The 19,754-nt window shown below is 44.7% G+C and overlaps 1 protein-coding gene across 1 annotated transcript in view; it reads left to right on the top strand.

Annotated features, from left to right (window-relative positions):
• Window positions 1-12,565, top strand: part of PGM2L1 (phosphoglucomutase 2 like 1) — a 148,223-nt gene extending 135,658 nt beyond the window's left edge. The window contains 1 exon segment of the mRNA XM_033948576.1: window positions 10,976-12,565. Coding sequence (XP_033804467.1) covers window positions 10,976-11,078 — 103 coding nt within the window. The 3' untranslated portion in view covers window positions 11,079-12,565.
• The last annotated feature ends 7,189 nt before the right edge of the window (window positions 12,566-19,754 follow it).

Genomic DNA, 19,754 nt, shown 5'->3' with positions numbered 1-19,754 from the left:
AATAGATAAGAGAATTTCAGTACGGGCTCAATTATCCCTACGAATGACCAAAAGCCCCTAAACCCCTGCTTGATGAAAGAAAACTCCAATACCTGCAAATAGCTGTATCGATGTGATCATTGACCAGCGCAGGAATCTGAGGGCTTCATATAAAAGTGATATCCCAAACATGCTAAACAATCAAGTGATAAAGTCCAGTGGTTGGTTTGGTTTAGTTTTAGGATTGTAATCTGCGGTTGCCAAATTTATGGGTAATTGAAGAATATAAGTATAGGAATGGTAATGTTAAGTCAGAAAAAGACAGATCCTAAGACCAGAAAAAAAGTTTGGTGGCAATTTGCATCTAACTTAACATTTTCAGATAGAGTTCAGCATTAGCAATGAGGTTTGATATCAGCGTTTCATCACTGATTTGAAAAATTCAGAGTAAGAGGGTTAGTGAGTCTAGGAAGGTAGGGTCATCCAGAAAAACCCAAAGTTGGAAAATGGAAGTTTTTCCCATGAATTTGACTGTGCTTGATTAGAAAATAATTAATTTTTTTTAAAAGTCAACTGATTACATAAAGCTCTGTTTTTCTTAAAACTTTTCTGCTATTTTGCTTAACGGAGCCAATTTCTTGGTAAGGAGGTATAACTTTTTATGTTTTCACACTCAGCAATGATACTTCGATAAAAAAATACATTTTATGCAAAAATTCTAGCAGTATTTTATTACATGAACCTTCAATATCTGCACTTTATTGTGGGAAAATAGCAGAAATTTAACATTACTTTGCTGATACTGAACACATACACATAGTAACATAGTAACATAGTAGATGACGGCAGATAAAGACCCGAATGGTCCATCCAATCTGCCCAACCTGATTTAATTTAAATTTTTTTTTTTTTTTTTTTTTTTTCTTCTTAGCTATTTCTGGGCAAGAATCCAAAGCTTTACCCGGTACTGTGCTTGGGTTCCAACTACCGAAATCTCTGTTAAGACTTACTCCAGCCCATCTACATCCTCCCAGCCATTGAAGCCCTCCCCTGCCCATCCTCCACCAAACGGCCATACACAGACACAGACCGTGCAAGTCTGCCCAGTAACTGGCCTAGTTAAATATTTAATATTATTTTCTGATTCTAAATCTTCTGTGTTCATCCCACGCTTCTTTGAACTCAGTCACAGTTTTACTCTCCACCACCTCTCTCGGGAGCGCATTCCAGGCATCCACTACCCTCTCCGTAAAGTAGAATTTCCTAACATTGCCCCTGAATCTACCACCCCTCAACCTCAAATTATGTCCTTTGGTTTTACCATTTTCCTTTCTCTGGAAAAGATTTTGTTCTACGTTAATACCCTTTAAGTATTTGAACGTCTGAATCATATCTCCCCTGTCTCTCCTTTCCTCTAGGGTATACATATTCAGGGCTTCCAGTCTCTCCTCATACGTCTTCTGGTGCAAGCCTCCTATCATTTTCGTCGCCCTCCTCTGGACCGCCTCAAGTCTTCTTACGTCTTTCGCCAGATACGGTCTCCAAAACTGAACACAATACTCGCAAGTGGGGCCTCACCAATGACCTGTACAGGGGCATCAACACCTTCTTCCTTCTACTGACTACGCCTCTCTTTATACACTGCCACTGCCTTGTCACACTGTTTTTTCGCCTTTAGATCTTCGGACACTATCACCCCAAGGTCCCTCTCCCTGTCCGTGCATATCAGCTTCTCTCCTCCCAGCATATACAGTTCCTTCCTATTATTAATCCCCAAATGCATTACTCTGCATTTCTTTGCATTGAATTTTAGTTGCCAGGCATTAGACCATTCCTCTAACTTTTGCAGATCCTTTTTCATATTTTCCACTCCCTCTTCGGTGTCTACTCTGTTACAAATCTTGGTATCATCTGCAAAAAGGCACACTTTTCCTTCTAACCCCTTCAGCAATGTCACTTACATACATATTGAACAGGATTGGCCCCAGCACCGAACCCTGAGGGACTCCACTAGTCACCTTTCCTTCCTTCGAGCGACTTCCATTAACCACCACCCTCTGGCGTCTGTCCGACAGCCAGTTTCTGACCCAGTTCACCACTTTGGGTCCTAACTTCAGCCCTTCAAGTTTGTTCAACAGCCTCCTATGAGGAACTGTATCAATGGCTTTGCTGAAATCCAAGTAAATTACATCTAGCAGGTTCGTTTGGCACGATTTACCTTTTGTAAAGCCATGTTGCCTCGGATTCTGTAACCCATTAGATTCAAGGAAATACACTATCCTTTCTTTCAGCAACACTTCCATTATTTTTCCAACAACTGAAGTGAGGCTCACCGGCCTGTAGTTTCCTGCTTCATCCCTGTGACCACTTTTATGAATAGGGACCACATCCGCTCTCCTCCAATCCCCAGGAATCACTCCCGTCTCCAGAGATTTGTTGAACAAGTCTTTAATAGGACTCGCCAGAACCTCTCTGAGTTCCCTTAGTATCCTGGGATGGATCCCGTCTGGTCCCATCGCTTTGTCCACCTTCAGTTTTTCAAGTTGCTCATAAACACCCTCCTCCGTGAACGGCGCAGAATCTACTCCATTTTCTCGTGTAACTTTGCCAGACAATCTCGGTCCTTCTCCAGGATTTTCTTCTGTGAACACAGAACAGAAGTATTTGTTTAGCACATTTGCTTTCTCCTCATCACTCTCCACATATTTGTTCCCAGCATCTTTTAGCCTAGCAATTCCATTTTTTTATCTTCCTCCTTTCACTAATATATCTGAAAAAATTTTTATCTCCCTTTTTTACATTTTTAGCCATTTGTTCTTCCGCCTGTGCCTTCGCCAAACGTATCTCTCTCTTGGCTTCTTTCAGTTTCACCCTGTAGTCCTTTCTGTTCTCCTCTTCTTGGTTTTTTTTATATTTCATGAACGCCAACTCTTTCGCCTTTATTTTCTCAGCCACTAGGTTGGAGAACCATATCGGCTTCCTTTTTCTCTTGTTTTTATTGATTTTCTTCACATAAAGGTCCGTAGCCATTTTTATCGCTCCTTTCAGCTTAGACCACTGTCTTTCCACTTCTCTTATGTCTTCCCATCCTAACAGCTCTTTCTTCAGGTACTTTCCCATTGCATTAAAGTCCGTACGTTTGAAATCTAAGACTTTAAGTATCGTGCGGCCGCTCTCCACTTTAGCCGTTATATCAAACCAAACCGTTTGAGGATCGCTACTACCCAGGTGAGCACCCACTCGAACATTAGAGATACTCTCTCCATTTGTGAGGACCAGATCCAATATCGCTTTTTCCCTTGTGGGTTCCGTCACTTTGGTGTAGTCATCTACCAATGGCCTTCCAAACACTCAAGCATCCAATGTCTTCTTGAGATAGACAGGATAAAGCCTGTGATGCTGTTCAACTTCTTGTAACAAGGCCTCACGCATCACTGCCAGTGGCAATCAGTTATCAGTTTAATACCTCACTGTGTTGACTTACCTGTAGATGAGAGAGTAATTAAGGTTCTATACCTATAGTCTGACATTTTTGCTGATACAGTAGTGTTAATGGGGCAAATCATGATGATGATTTTAATGACATGGATTATAATCCAGTGGAAACTGAACTAAGATGAATAAACCTTTCTATAGACTTTTGCTTTATTTGAACTTATATACAGTAATTTTATAACAAGAGTACCTGCTTTTATCCCATTCTATAAAGATATAGTGTTTGTGTCTTCATAAAGTACCAGCGCATAGCCTGCAGCAATCATGCCTGCATTGAAGGAGCAGCCATTATGCCTATTTGAGAGCATATGTAAATGAACTTGCTTACAATATTTGCATTTATCCCAGGACAAGCAGGCAGCCTATTCTCACATATGAGTGACATCATCCACGGAGCCTGGATGCGGAAGCCTCGCAAGCAAGCTTGCTTGTAGAAACTAGAAGTTTCGAGTCGACCGCACCTCGCATGTGCGAGTGCCTTCCCGCCCAGCGTAGGGTGCGTCTCCTCAGTTCTCAGTTTTCTGCGGACCTGAGAAATCCGTCTTTGACTCTCTGCGTTTAACTTCGTTACTTCGTGCCTTCTCTGAACTGCAGTTTGTATTTTTTCTTCACGAATCGCTGTTCTTGCTTTATTTCTTTTATTTCTAGTTAAAAAAAAAAAAAATTTTCAATCTTCCGTCTGTTTGCTGGGGCAGGTTGCTCGGCCGCAGCCCAAGGGCTTCGATCTTGCGGCGGCTATTTTTCCTTCTATGTCCCGGCCTGTCACGGGCTTCAAGAAGTGTAGCCAGTGCCAGCTTGCGATTTCCCTTACGGACCCACACCGTCGGTGCCTTGGGCCGGAACATCACCCGAAGTGCGAGTGCTGTGCTATTCTTCAACCTCGAGCCCTTAAACGTCGTCATCTTTTGATGGAGAAGCTGTTCGGGATGGATTCTTCCTCCGACCCCTCGACATTGAAGGTGCTCTCGGCCTCACCTTCAACTGAGTCTCCTCCTGCTTCGACTGCTTCCACCTCGAGCCTCATCAGACCTTCGTTGTTTGCAGCGGTTCTCTCTTCGACAACACTTGCTGTATCTTCCCCTGTTTCCTCAGGTCAGATAGCTCAGCAGAAAGTTCCAGCGTTGGTGCTTAAAGTGCCTAAGACTTCCAAGTCGAAGCACATTTACACTGCCTCGGTGGAACCTCCAGCCAAAACAGGTGGTCCGGTTTCAGTCGTGGATCCATCCTTGCCGGCTTCTTTCCAGACCATGTTGGAGAAGCAATTCATTCAGTTCCTTACTAATATGGGACCGAAGCTTCTTCCTCTCATCCAGCCTGGGTATTCAGCAGACTCCCATGAGGTCGAGCCACTTCCTTTGCCTCAGTCTGAGCTTCCACACTCATTGCAGGGAGCAGAGTCTCTGCGAGTGTCTGGTCTGGCATCCAAGCACGTGAAGCAAGGAGCAGAATCTTTGCAAGTGCCTCGACAGGAATCCTCACACTCTATACAAGGAGCAGAGTCTTTGGGAGTGCATCAATATTCCTCCATCAAGCCTCTGGAGCTTCGATCTACAGCCTCCAGATCTATCCATTCTTTGGTGGCATCGGCTGCTTCTCTCTTCAAGGCGAAGTCTCCTTGATCTTTGAGATCTGCTTCCAAGCACCGTTCTCACCGACGTTCGAGGCCTTCATCGAGGCATAGTTCTTCTTCTAAAGAACGTCCCTCTACAACTAAGCCTCGCTCTACTCCTACTTCGACTAGACCGCCGACTCCTTGCTCGAGGTCTCCACTTCCGAACCTCGAGGATGCAGCGGTTTCGATTGCTTCGTCCAAGTCTCCATATTCTTTTGATGCCTTTTTTCCTGCTGAAGCTTCTCTTCAACCCAGGCTGCCTCGACGTCCTCGAGTCCTTCTTGAGGCAAAGCATTGGCGGATCATCTATCTTTCTCATCTTTTCTTCGTCAGATGGCTGTTGACTTGGATCTTCAATTAGATGCTGGTTCCAAATACTCTAAGGAGTACCTCGAAGTCATCCATCTCCCTCAACCTCCGGTAGAGTCACTTAAGCTTCCTCTTCACAAGCTTTTGTCTCAGACTTTTGGTCGATGCCTGGAGACCCCTTATACCATACCGGCTGTTCCAGGCAAATTGGACTCTAGGTATAAAACTGTACATCGCAAAGGGTTTGACAACTCACAGTTATCTCATCGGTCCCTGCTAGTCGAGTCCTCCTTGAAGAGGTCCCATCCTTCCAAGGTTTATGCCACCGTTCCTCCTGGAAGGGAAGGGAAAACTGGACAAATTTGGACATCGCATCTATAAAAATGCCACAATGTCCTCTAAAGTCCTCAATTATAATTTTCATTTTATTACTTATTTTGAGTTCCTCATTTCTCTATTACCAAAATTCTTGACTTATTTGGATACTCAAAAGCACTTTGAATTTCAAGAAGTCCTTGCTTTTTTATCATAACTCCGATTACATCTCCTCCAGTCATCTTATGATGCCTTTGAGTTGTCTGCCCGGGCAGCTGCTTGCTCTGTAGCTATGTGCCGCCTTGCCTGGCTTCGTACCATTGACATGGACCCTAATCTTCAGGATCGCTTAGCTAATATTTCTTGTGCAAGCAATGACCTCTTTGATGAATCTATCGAGGCAGCCACCAAGAAATTGTCTGAACATGAAAAATCCTTTCTGTTGTCAGACCTAAGCCAAAGCCAGCTCCTGCCAAGCCTATACGCCTTGATCCTATCTATCAACGGCGTTTTGCTCCGAGGATGGCTCCTTACAATCGCCCTCCTCTTAAAAAACAGCCTCAGAAGCAACAAAAACCTCAACTTTCTGCTGCACCTAAGGCTACTCAGCCTTTTTGACTGTTTAAAACAGAGCATAACCTCCACTGTTCTGACTCTGCCTTCTTTTCCCCATATAGGAGGTCGTCTCCACCTTTTTTACCATCGATGGAGGTCAATTATATCTGACCTCTGGGTACTGACCATCATCAGGGAAGGATACTCTCTTCATTTCACTCAGGTTCCACCAGAGCTTCCTCCAAGAGAGTATCCTTCCAATCCTTCCCAGACCGCCCTTCTTCTTCAGGAAGCTCAAGCTCTGCTTTGTCTCCATGCCATAGAACCAGTTCCTCTGGACCAGCAGAACAGGGGGTTTTACTCCCGATACTTCCTTTGTTCCAAAGAAGATGGGCGATCTGCGGCCCATTCTGGATCTCAGGGCTCTCAACAAATTTTTGGTCAAAGAAAAATTTTGAATGTTGTTCCTGGCATCTCTTTATCCCCTTCTAGAGCAGAAAGACTGGTTATGCTCTCTGGATCTCAAGGAGACCTATACCCATTCATCCGGCCTCCCGTCAATACCTCAGATTTCGGGTGGGGAATCTGCATTATCAATACAGAGTGCTGCCCTTCGGCCTGGCTTCCTCTCCCAGAGTGTTCACCAAGTGCCTGGTTGTGGTAGCAGCAGCTCTAAGGAACCATGGTCTTCAGGTATTTCCCTATCTCGACGACTGGCTCATCAAAGATTCAACATCCCAGGGGGTTATTGTAGCAACCCAACAGACTACCTGGTTCCTACAAAGTTTGGGATTCGAAATCAACTTTCCCAAATCCCATCTTCAGCCCTCACAGAATCTACAATTCATTGGAGCAGTTCTGGATACTATCTAACTCAAAGCATTCCTTCCACAACAACGGCTGGAAGCTCTTCTTCAACTCTGTCATACAGTGTCTTCCCGCTCTTTCATCTCAGCGAGACACATGATGGTACTTCTGGGTCACATGGCCTCCACAGTACACGTGACTCCTTTTGCCAGACTTCACCTCAGAATTCGTCAGTGGACCCTGCATCTCAATGGATGCAGGTTTGCGACCCTCTTTCTCGACACATAAGTCACTCCTTCTTTGAAGCAGTCTCTCCGTTGGTGGATGCTCTCTTCCAATCTCTCCAGAGGCTTGCTGTTTCAAACGCCTCCCCATCAGAAGGTCCTCACAACAGATTCTTCGACCTACGCTTGGGGCGCTCATCTCTATGGTCTCCGTACACAAAGCCACTGGACCTGTATGGATCGTCGGTGTCATATCAATTTATACTCTCTCTTCCCCATTTCCCTTCAGCGTCCTCAGCCCACTCTCTCTCCACTTTCCTTCAGCGCACGCACATAAAAACAAGCAAGTAATTTTATATCATTTTCATTCTATTCATTCATAGAAATTAAAGTCTAAATAATGCCAGTCACATAACAAAACATGATTTTACAAAAATAATTCTCTGCACAGTCAAGCCTGCAAGGATTACTAGATGTCTTTCAGCAGCTCCCCTCCCTCCCCCTTACCTTTGTTGCCAAGTCAAAATGATCTACCAACAATAAAATTTTAAAAACACAAAGCACACTGTATGCAGAGAAAATGTTAATTATCATTTATATTCCGTGGGTTTTCAAAGAGTCAAGGCAGATGACTTTATGCAATGTCACCTCAGTAACAACTATACAAAAATAGACAAATATAGCCCCTCCCTTTTTACTAAACCGCGATAGTGTTTTTTAGCGCAGGGAGCTGCGCTGAATGCCCCACGCTGCTCTCGACGCTCATCGGCTCCCTGCGCTAAAAACCGCTATTGCGATTTAGTAAAAGGGGGCCATAGTGCAAAAGTAGACAGCATATATAAATTCTCAAAAAGGACACATTTTGATCACTAAATTGAAAATAAAATCATTTTTCCTACCTTTTGGTAATTTCATCAGTCTCTGGTTGCACTTTATTCTTCTGACTGTGCATCCAATATTTCTTCCCTTCTTTCAGCCTCCTGTATGCTTCCTCTCCTCCAGATCTCATTCCCTCCCCAAACTTTTTCTTTGTTTCACCCTGCCCCCTTCTTTCTTTTTCTCTCTCTCTCCATACCCCCTTTTTTTCTGTATGTCTGCCTTTCTCTTTCTCTCTCTCTCCGTGCCCCATTTTTCTTTGTTTCACCTGCCCCCTTTCTTTCTGGCTCCCTGTCCCCCCCTTTCTTTCTTTCTTTCTCCCTGCCCTCCCCTCCCCCATGCCACCACCATTGGGAAAATGCTGCCACTGCCGCTGGGGAATAGGCTGCCACTGCCGCCATCGGGAAAGGCCAGCGCCGAGTTTGCCCTGCTTCTCTTCCCCGCAGGGCTGACCAATTCTCGCCGCCCGACGTCAATTCTAACATCGGAGAGGACGTTCTGGGCCAGCCAGACAGCGATTGGCTGGCCCAGAACTTCCTCTCCGACGTCAGAATTGATGCGGGCGGCGAGAGTTGGTCGGCCCCACAGGGAAAAGCAGGGAGAACTCGGCGTCGGCCTGTTCCCGATGGCGGCGGTGGCACTCAAGTGGCTAAAGAGCCGCAGTTTACTGGCCTAGGCAGAACACTGGAGGGTGGCCAGCTGTGCACCCCCTTGGGGCGTAAACCCGGGGTGGACCGCCCGCCCCACCTTGGTATGCCACTGTCTGTACCTACCTCCCTCCCTATGACCAAAAATTCTCCTTTCTTGCATTCCCCGTGTACACAACCATCTCTTTCCCTCCCTTCCTCTCTCCCAAGTCCATGCCTTCTGTGTCCAAAAACGCACTCCCTCCCCCACTTCTTTCCCTCCCTTCCTCCATCCTCTGTCCCACGTTCATGTCTTGTGTCCAAAAATGCACTCCCTCCCCCCTTTTAGGTTCCGCGTTTGCCTCCTAGCCCTCATCTTAGCAACTTTCTCAGCCAAATACAACTCGAGCCGCGCGGCCCGTCTTCTGTTCCTACCTGCCCTGCTACGCACACAGAGCCGACCCGAAGTCTTCCCCGATTTCAGCGCTGACGTCGGAGGGAGGGCTTAAGCAAAGCCTGCCCTCCGACGTCAGCGCTGACATCGGGGAAGACTTCCGGTAGGCTCTGTGTGCGTGGCAGGGCAGGTAGGAACAGAAGACGAGCCTCGCGGCTCGAGTTGTATTTAACCCCGCGGATCCCCTGTCGTCCCCGTTCAGCTCTGTCTTGTGCACCCCCTTGGGGCGTGCACCCGGGGCGTACTGCCCCCCCCCAGGTACGCCACTGCCTTTTGCACTTATCGACTTCTGGCCTCAAGTCTACATCGATCCAAGTCCATCTCAGTGCAATTGCTGCATTCCATCAGCCTATCGAAGGGAAACCTCTCTCTGCTCATCCGGTGGTTTCCAGATTCATAAAAGGACTTTTCAATGTCAAACCTGCTCTCAAACCGCCTCCTGTGGTTTGGGACCTCAATATTGTCCTTGCTCAACTGATGAAGCCTCCATTTGAACCAATTGACAAGGCTCATCTGAAATATCTCACTTGGAAAGTGGTGTTCCTCATTGCCCTCACTTCTGCTCGATGAGTCAGTGAGCTGCAAGCTTTAGTTGCTGATCCACCTTTCACGGTGTTTCATCATGACAAGGTGGTCCTCCGTACTCATCCAAAATTCCTCCCTAAAGTGGTATCAGAATTTCATCTCAATCAATCTATTGTTCTTCCAGTGTTCTTTCCGAAGCCTCATTCTCATCCTGGAGAAGTAGCTCTTCATACTCTGGACATTAAACGTGCTTTGGCCTTCTATTTGGAATGCACCAAACCACACAGAACTTCTCCTCAACTTTTTGTTTCTGATCCAAATAAGTTGGGACATCTATCGCTAAGCGTACCATCTCCAATTGGATGGCTGCTTGTATTTCATTCTGCTATGCCCAGGCTGGATTGCCCCTCCACATTAGAGTCACAGCCCATAAAGTCAGAGCAATGGCAGCTTCAGTAGCTTTCCTCAGATCTACTCCCATTGAGGAAATTTGCAAAGCTGCTACTTGGTCCTTGGTTCATACTTTCACATCTCACTATTGTCTGGATACTTTTTCCAGACAGGAAGGACATATTGGCCAAACAGTATTACAAAATTTATTCTCCTAAATTGCCAACGCTCCCACCATCCCATTCTGGTTAGCTTGGAGGTCACCCATATGTGAGAATACCTGCCTGCTTGTCCTGGGATAAAGCACAGTTACTTACCGTAACAGGTGTTATCCAGAGACAGCAGGCAGCTATTCTCACAACCCACCCACCTCCCCTGGTTGGCTTCTCTGCTAGCTATCTGAACTGAGGAGACGCGCCCTACGCTGGGCGGGAAGGCACTCGCACATGCGCGGTGCGGTCGACTCGAAACTTCTAGTTTCTAGAAGCAAGTCTGCTTGCGAGGCTTCCGCATCCAGGCTCCGTCGATGACGTCATCCATATGTGAGAATAGCTGCCTGCTGTCCCTGGATAACACATGTTACGGTAAGTAACTGCTTTTTGTGTAACTTATACATGCCTAAGTGCAGCACCACATACACTCCACCCAAATTCTGCCCTTGAGAAAATCTAAGCTTGCTTTCTGTATTTAAGAACCTGTTTACACATGTAAATTGGTGACTTGTTTGCATGCAGAAAGGTAAGGAAACAGAGCTAGGGAAATAGCACATAAGTAGATACTACGTTTAATGAATTAACTTTTCTTTTAGTGATAAAATCTTCCTGGAAGAAGAGCTTAAGCAACTGATTGAAGCACTGGTGGAGAATTTCCTACAGCCCAGTAAGAATGGACTGATCTGGCGCTCCACTTAGCCTTTGTATGACACTGCACCGCCTCCTGTGGGTCAAAGGAGCAAAACACAACTACATTTATAATCTGCTTAGCCTTCATCATAGTAAGATACCTAAGTCTTAACCCATCTACTACAGTCTGTACATATTTAAAGAGGCATAAATCTTTTTCTGTATGTTCCAACCAAAGACATGTGGAAAGTTCTCTTGAAACATAATTCAAAAATTTGTTTTTGACCAAAAGAAATGTGTAAAGTATTTGAGTAGGGTTGAACTCCTTCCTGCTGTATTTATAAAATACTCTGGGCAAGTAATAGGTGTAAGATTTTCTAAAGAGTGGTAAACTTGTAAAGTGTTTTCATTTGTACTTTGCTTTCACTTTGTGCATTTAATTTATTGAGTTTTTTTTAAACCTGATTGTCTGTTTATGAATATTTCTATTTAAATGCTTTGTGTTAAAATGGGTTATTCTATGAAAGTCGGCTAAAACACTGAGGTGGTTGGTTTTTGTTTTGGATTTTTTTTTAAACTTGTTTTGGTTGACTGCAATATTGCATTACAGAAAATGTTTCTGCCACTAGATAATTATTTGAATGTCACCTGCTGTTGTAAATTTTAATTTGAAAAATTTTAATGTACCAAATATATATCAATGTGTTTACAACATTCTGTACCCCATAAATTGCTTTTCCTCTGTACTAGTAACACAGTCGGTGAATGAGGCGCCTATTGCTAGCTTAACTGTTTCAGGCAGTGTCTTCCCAGGGCTTTATTGGTGAACAGTATTACTATCCAACTTAAAGCTTGTACCTTGCTTTATTAGGTGTAGGAAAAAGTAAAAAAGCAGCGCTGTAAAGGTTTAGAAAGTTGTGTGTGGAAATATTAACCTACCTTGTTCAAACTGGGTCAAAATGAAAGAAATGTCTACATAGTATGTAATTTTGTCAGAGCAAATTTAGTCCTGTGCATTGGCACAGTAGAAATGAAAAGGATGATTGTCTAATTAGGTTTAGATGAAAGCAATATGTTTACAACATAGCAGTAAATACAACGGTATTGCTGTCAGTGATTGGACAGAGAAGTTGGTACTAGAGTTTGAGCTTAGGTGTATTGCTGTCACATTCCTTAAGGCACATGGTTGCTGTGAGACTTAAAATTGGAGCTAGGCCAACTGATTGCAGTTTTTAGGGCTTGCTTGCAAACCCTACCTACGATCTTGGATATATTCATATGGACCAGGATCAGTGAACTAGATTTAACCTCCTCCCCCCCCCCCTTTTTTTTTCCTGACTTTCTGGGATAGTACCTCAGTCTGACAAAAACCTACCTGTGGAAAATCTTGGAATAAAGGATTTTCAGTCCATCTCTTTATAATTACCCAAATTATTTGAAGAAAAAATCTGTATTGTCAGTGTCTTGACATGAAATATTTAAGTAGTTGATACGGATACTTTGTATTCAGAAAACACTTTTAACATTCATTAAAATGCCCATTGTTTTTGTTGTCAGTTTTTTGAAACCTACTGTAGTGATCACTGGAGGGAACCCATGTAACTGCTCCTAAGATTTTCTTTTTCTGTTTTTTTAATTTTAATTTAATTTAATTCTTATATACCGCTAATAACCGTGAGGTTTCTAAGCAGTTTACAAAAATGATGCATTAAAAATTACAATAAATAAAAATAAATAAGATAGGTACTTGGAAATTCCCTAACTGTCCCAAAGGCTCACAATCTAACTAAAGTACCTGAAGAAACAATTTATGAAAAGTAAAGATAAAAATAGAAAGACAGAGATAGAGATAGAAATGAATATTCCAACAAGATGGCGACCAGTTAGGTCATCTTCTGTGCTGTCTCCCTTGTCCTTGTTTTGTAATGTACTTGTTTTTTTTAAAAAATATATATTTATACCACTCAGCTGTTTGTAGTGTAAGACAGAGATTTGTAAAACGGGTGCTAGTGCCATAAATTGGAGCATACCCCATCTAGTGTTAAAAAAAAATAAAATATATATATGTATTGGAAATGATGTAAGGTGGAAGACCATCCAAAAGGCAAGAAGATACAGGTGTTCCACAGAAAGCATGCCAAGCAAACAAAATAAAGTAGGAACCCAAGCAGGCAGCTGAAACAACTCGATCTAGTGAAGTCAGTCAGTGCTTTATTGTGAAATTACACCTACAGGACTCAACATAAGCTGTGTTTTGGCAATAAGCCTTCGTGAAGAGTCCAATAGAATCTGTTGCGTTTAGGTGGAATCTGACCCAGACACTTTCCTGGCTTTGTTTTGTAGCATAGTCTTCAGAGCTTTACCTATTCATCACTTTTTTGTGGCAGATTCTACTCAGGAAGAGAGGGAAGATGCTGGCTTCTCACCAGCAGAGGGACAGAAGATGAGGAGAAAGCAAGCACAGCTTTTATCGTGTGTCAAGGGAAAACTCCAGATTGCACATAGCTACTCATGTTCCAAAGCACTCACTGCCACCAGTACTGTTGATAGACACCCTTCTGGTTACTCTGGTCCATTCCAATTACTAGCAGGCTTACCAGAGGTTAGGCTGAAGCTAGCATTCCTCTATCCCAGAGAGTCACCTGTAAGTGACCTTATCTCTCTCCAGACTGAGGATGGGAGCTGAGTTATGAAACAATTTTGAGTTTTATAATAGTGATAAAGATTAGGGAGTTAATTTATTAATCCAAAATAAGTTGCAATAGGTACACTAATAATGACACTCGGAACTGAAAATAAAAATTATCAAAATGAAAAATTCTAAAAAAACATAGAACACTATACAAAATGAAAAGTTTTGCAGAATGCATGAAAAACAAGAAGTGGGGAATGGGGAAGTCATAAACAGAGCCCAGAAAAACCTGGTGCAATTCCTCTCTATGAGACCACATGAACATATTTCATTGATGTCCAAGGAAATCCTCTTCTCCAGTCACAATTCATGACTGAATAGAAGCCCACCAAACAATAAGGGGCTCATAATAATAAAAAAAAAAAAGATTCTAAAAAGTGGCCTAAATGGCTACTTGGACGATTAAAAAGCCTGATCGTCCAAGTACGCATAATCAAAGCTGGTTTTAGAAGTATCTAAAACCAGCCCAACCCGGCCTGTGTGCTTAAGGCCCCGCCCACAGGAAGAGCCTAAGGCTCCCGGGCCTATTCTGGTTGGCCCAGGTGCCTTAGGCCCCAACTGTGGGTGGGGTTTGAGCCGCCTGGGCCAATCCAGCCCCATTCCTGCGCTGACTGGCCTGCCGGACGGGCGGGCTTGGCACCTGTCTGTCCAGCCAACACTTTTTGAGGTACGGGGAAAGGGGGGTGGTTGTGGGGGGGCGCGATCGGGATTTCGGGGTGGGGGGCGGCTGTGGGGAGGTTGCGTTGAGGGCAGGAGGGCTTGGGATCCCTCCTGCCCGTATTTTAGTGGGGGGTGGGGGGGGAGGGGAGGGAGATCGCGGGGCAGGAGGGCTTGGGCTCCCTGTTGCCCTGAACATAGTTGGGGGAGAGGGGGAGGGTGGATTCTGTAACCGGTGTTGTTTTTGACAGACACCGGTTACATAATCCAGCTTTTAGGCAAAGGACTGGCTCCTCCTTCGCCTAAAAACCCTTGTTTTGGACGTTTGGGGCTTAGGCTTTTTTAAGGTTGATTATATGGTATAAGTTTAGATGTAGTGGTGGTCTGGGCGTTTAAACAGCTGAATGTAGAGGCAGGTCAATATAAAAAAAAACAAAAACCTCCTTTTGGATGTTTTTTTTGATAATGGACATTTTCCCTGCTTCTACTTTCAACGTTTAAGGCCTTTGTCCAAAAGGGGACTTAGATGTTTTTTTTGATTATGCCCCTCCACAATAATTGCCTTAGTTGTCCTTAAAGGCTCTTTTCTGTATGTGGCAAACACTCCAAAAATCAAGTGATGGCATCCTTTTGGGATCCCATGAAAATGTGTTGGCTTTTCTGATTAAGCCAGCACTGTAAAGCCTGAAGTTCTAGCTGACTTTTCCGCTAAAGACAGTCTCAAGCAGCTCAGGACCACAAAATTCCAAAATGTCAAACATTCAGCATTTTCAGCAGCGCTAGGAGGGCAGTGGTTCTGGACACTGCCATTGTAGCCCTTCCATCATGGAACTGAAAGCTCCATTTCTGAATGGGTTATTTCCAGCATCAATGTTGGTCAGCTTTGCCCGTGACCAGAGTTCTACCCAATATACACAAAGTACCCCTTCCCTCCAGCTCAAGGAAGCCTGTTTTCTCATCCCACCAGGCAGTGCAAAATTCAAAGAAATCTGATAGGGTAACATTAAACTATTCACAGAGCTCTCCAAAGATTAAAAATATGTATTTCCAAACAGCATGCTTTATGAGATGAGCAGTGCTGTAAGAGGAGCTTTTAAATCCTCCACCTCTACGCAGCCAAAATTGGGTCTATCCATGTTGCCAACCTGGTGCAGTAAGCTTTGGCCACTATTATCATGTCAGCATAGAGCGTCATGTCCCATACAGAGAAGACGGAGCCAGTTGTTTGCTGAGGACTCTTACTCCTTGCTGCCAGCTCACTAAGTCAAGGAAGTTATGAAGCCATCACAACTTGAGGGCACCTGACATCCCCTCAGTTTTATAGTTGTCTGGAAGCTTGTGCATGCAGGCAACTGCCTTCCTGCCTTCTGTCACCACATGGGATCTCTTCAGTCTTTCTTTGCAGAGCTGGTAAAATGTGCCTGCTCTCCTCTCTCTCATATGTGTGCAGAGGCCATTTTGCTTAATGGTGAAATATGGTCTTTCATTTTTTTACATTGTTATATATTTGTGGCTTGGATACCATTTAGGTAATTCTAAAGACTTTCCAGGCTTAGTTAGGTATGATGAAGGTTTAGCTTTTTAATCAAACTTGTGGTATTTAGAAGCTGGCTTCTATGAGTGAGGAACCTGCAGCAATTTGTAATCGAGCACAAACTTAGTAGGAAAATATAGTGAAATGAAGTTTATATATTTGAAAATAATTTGAGAATTGTGTTGCTTTCGGCTGTAATTTTTCAGAGTACAGTGGTGCCTCGCATAACGAACGCCTCGCACAGCGAACGCTTCACACAACGAACTTTATGTCTTGCTCCCTACAACGAACTTCGTTTCACACAACGAAGTCGCCCGAGCTGCATCCGCGCCTACTGCTGATGCGTTGGGGGGGGGGCGGATCTGCGCTTGCTTCGCGCAGCGCCCGGGTGCTGCACGCGCTGTCCGGCGGAAGAAAGGCGAGCGAGAGGGGGAAGACGGAACACCAGGAGGCGGGCAGAGTGCGAGAGGGGGGGAGGGCCAAGCGACAGAAGAGTGAAGGTCGGGCCGGGGCCTCGCGAAGCCCTCCTTCCCCCCCTCTCTGCTCCACAAAAACAAACCAGGACGGTTTCTCTGCTCGTCGCCTCTTCTTCCCTAGGTTTCGGTTCCCCCTTTTCTTTTTTTTTTCTTTTAGTTATTATGTAAATTAAGTCAACGTTTACTCTTTTGCTCGCGACAAAGGACGCGCGGAGTTGTACACGGCCTCCTCCTCCTCCCTGTTCCCCACCCCCCCTTCCAAAAGCCGACGAACATGTCGAACCTCAGCAAAAGCACGGGCAGCAGGAGGGACACCAAGATGCGCATACGGGCTTTTCCTGTAAGTAGTGACCGGAGTGGTGGGGGTGGGTAGAATAAGTGATGACCGCATTCGGGGGTACGAGGCCGTTAGGCCTCGCCGTTTTTGTGCAGTTCTTGATGGGGTTGGAGAGGCAGGCGCTTCCGCCTAGATCTCCGGGGCCAGGTTACTGTTTGGTGCTTGACAGGCTGATGCGGTGCTGTGGAGGGGAGAGCACTGGGAGACACAGGTCGGGGAAAAGAGAGGCCTGTTTCCTGCAGCAGTCTGTTTACTTCCCCGATGCTAAAAAAAAAAAAAAAGAACAGTTCCCCTCATGTGGTGAAGCATCCTCCCCCCTCTTGATCTCCTGAAATAACGCCTGTGGAAGCTGAAGCTTTTGTAGCAGGGACAGCACTGGAGTCGTCGGCTCCAGCAGAGACGGCTCTTAATCCCCGGTAGTCGGGTGCATGCGGCGAGGTAAGTGGTGGGGGGGATCGCTGCGAGTACAGAAATGGCTACGATATGAGGGGGGTGCTTTCTGCCCATCAGGGTTAGACGTACTGAAGAGCGGGGCCAGCAATGCAGACGTCGCTGTGTGCCAAGGGATGTTAGACTGGGGAGGGAGGAATTATTTCCGGTTCCATTTCTTACAGGGGGAAAAAAAAATACACCAAGTAACTGAACTAAACTTGGCAATAGAAATCCCGTTTAAATGAGGTGGGGATGCTGATCAAAACGCTGCCTTTGAGAGCACTGATGGGGATTTTATGAGACTCTACTTAGTCTGTCTTTAAATTTAAAAAATGTGTGTTTTTAGATGTATCTAAATGAAAATAATAACAAAAAATTTATCTTTTTTATGTCATCTTAGCATATTTTATGCTGCAGAACGAATTATTTTTTTTTACATGTATTCTTATGGGAAAACGCGTTTCACATAACGAACTTTTCGCATAACAAACTTGCTCCTGGAACGAATTAAGTTCGTTGTGTGAGGCACCACTGTATATAGTCCTTCCATTCATTAACAGCAGTGTGGTCTAATGTCTGGAGTGCAGACCGGTGTCTGGATTCCTTTACCCTTTTATATAAAGAAGCTATTTTGTGCTTGACCTTTTAACCAAATACAAAATTGGAAACCTCTCCATCCTACTTTCTCTTGTTACTTGTGCACAGTTTGGGTAAGCATAACAATTGGTAATCGTGACTTCTTTTGTGTTTTGTTTTTAACTTGGGAACCTAAACATGCCAGACTTGTGGAGAAGTCCTTGTTAAAATGGTTCTCCCAGTTGGTCAGCCTATGCTTGCAGTTCCTGGGACTGGAGAGTAATAATCTCCTGTGGGTTTAACAGAGGGCTGCCAGCTGCAAGCTCTGACAATGTCCAGTGGGCCTCATTGGCTTACAATCACACAACCAAACTTTAATTTTTAGTTTCAGCTGAAGTTCGGTTTTAACCAAAAGTCATTAGACAGTTTAACAGGTTGTTTAGGCTGAAACTGATAAAAACAGTTTTGGTCTGCTTCTGTCAGCCACTGCAGTACCACCTGCCTCCAGTACAGGGTGGGGAACTCAATTTTTTGTATCTGCACAGCAGGACTCGTGGATTTGGAATGAGCAACTTATGTCAATTACTTTGTCATCTGCAGTATAATACATTCCAGGTGACCGGAGAATGGATACAAGAGAGTACTACTAATCACACTGACAAACCCGATCACCATGTTTGATTAACATCAACAAGGTGGCTTTGATTCCTTCTGGTGCATGTCATCGGAACTATACTGTAGATATGGTTACTCTGTTGCAGATTACAGCCACATGCCTAGGCCCTTGAATCTACACTTCCCCCTTCGTATTCGTGGGGGTTCGGGGCAGAGACGGCCCACGAATATGAAAAACCCGCAAATAATATTCAGGCCATTTCTGCCCCTAACCCCTGCTTTCCCCAGCTATTTTAAGCCCTGAAAGCCCCCCCTTAAGCCTTACCTGGTGGTCTAGCGGGTTTTCAGGCAGGAGCGATCTTCCCATGCTCCTGTCCCGTGCAGATCGCTCACAGGAAATGGCTGCCTTGAACTCCCGTAGTCTCTCGAGCCATTTCCTGTGAACGATCTGCACGGGGCAGGAGTGTGGGAAGATCGCTCCTGCCCTGAAAACCTGCTAGACCACTAGGTAAGGCTTAAGGGGGGGCTTACAGTGCTTAAAATAGTCCAAAAAATGAAAGTGATTTTTTTTTTTGTTTAAAACCGCGAATCCGTAGATACGGAATTTTCGAATACAGAGGGGGGTTGTCCTGAGACATACCTACTTATATCCTAGAAACCACAAATGCCTGGCATTTTGTTCCAGAGGGCTAGCACCTGATGCTTTCTCCATACCCTATAACAAGGGTTTTCTTCATGCCGTCCTTTCCATTCCAAAGGTGATCAGGGATGCAACTGACATGATTCCCATAGTCTAACAAATATGATTCCCAAAGCTCTTTGCCCGCAAAACTACTTGTTCACCAGGAAATCATCCTATCTATTCAGTGTCCAATCGGAACTCTCTAGCACTTATGTTTTACAAGTTGATCAACAATCTCTCTCCCATTTTGCTCAATGGTGCTGAAGGCATGGTATGGACCCCTTTCAATGCCTTAGTCCTACTTTACTATCAAACCTCCACCTCTCTAATATGGGTAATTTCTGTACAAGTTTACCTTTGTGCCGGTCTTCATCTCCACTCACTGCTTTGATCTTTAGTAGGGGTCTCGAAGTCCCTCCTTGAATGCCGCAATCCAGTCAGGTTTTCAGGATTTCCCCAATGAATATTCATTGAAAGCAGTGCATGCAAATAGATCTCATGCATATTCATTGGGGAAATCCTGAAAACCCGACTGGATTGCGGCCCTCAAGGAGGGACTTTGAGATCCCTGATCTTTAACTAAAGAAGTATATGAAATGTTTTAAGAAACATACAACAGGGAATTGCAGAGTGGGTTGTTGTGATTGTCTTCTAATGGATTAGGCTAGGGGTCCCCAAAGTCCCTCCTTGAGGGCCGAATCCAGTCGGGTTTTCAGGATTTCCCCAATGAATATGCATGAGATC

This window comes from Geotrypetes seraphini, chromosome 6 (genome assembly GCF_902459505.1).
Source record: "Geotrypetes seraphini chromosome 6, aGeoSer1.1, whole genome shotgun sequence".
Lineage (NCBI taxonomy): Eukaryota > Metazoa > Chordata > Amphibia > Gymnophiona > Dermophiidae > Geotrypetes > Geotrypetes seraphini.
The sequence above is the reverse complement of the archived record's forward strand: the minus strand, read 5'-3'. Positions and strand labels throughout refer to the sequence as shown.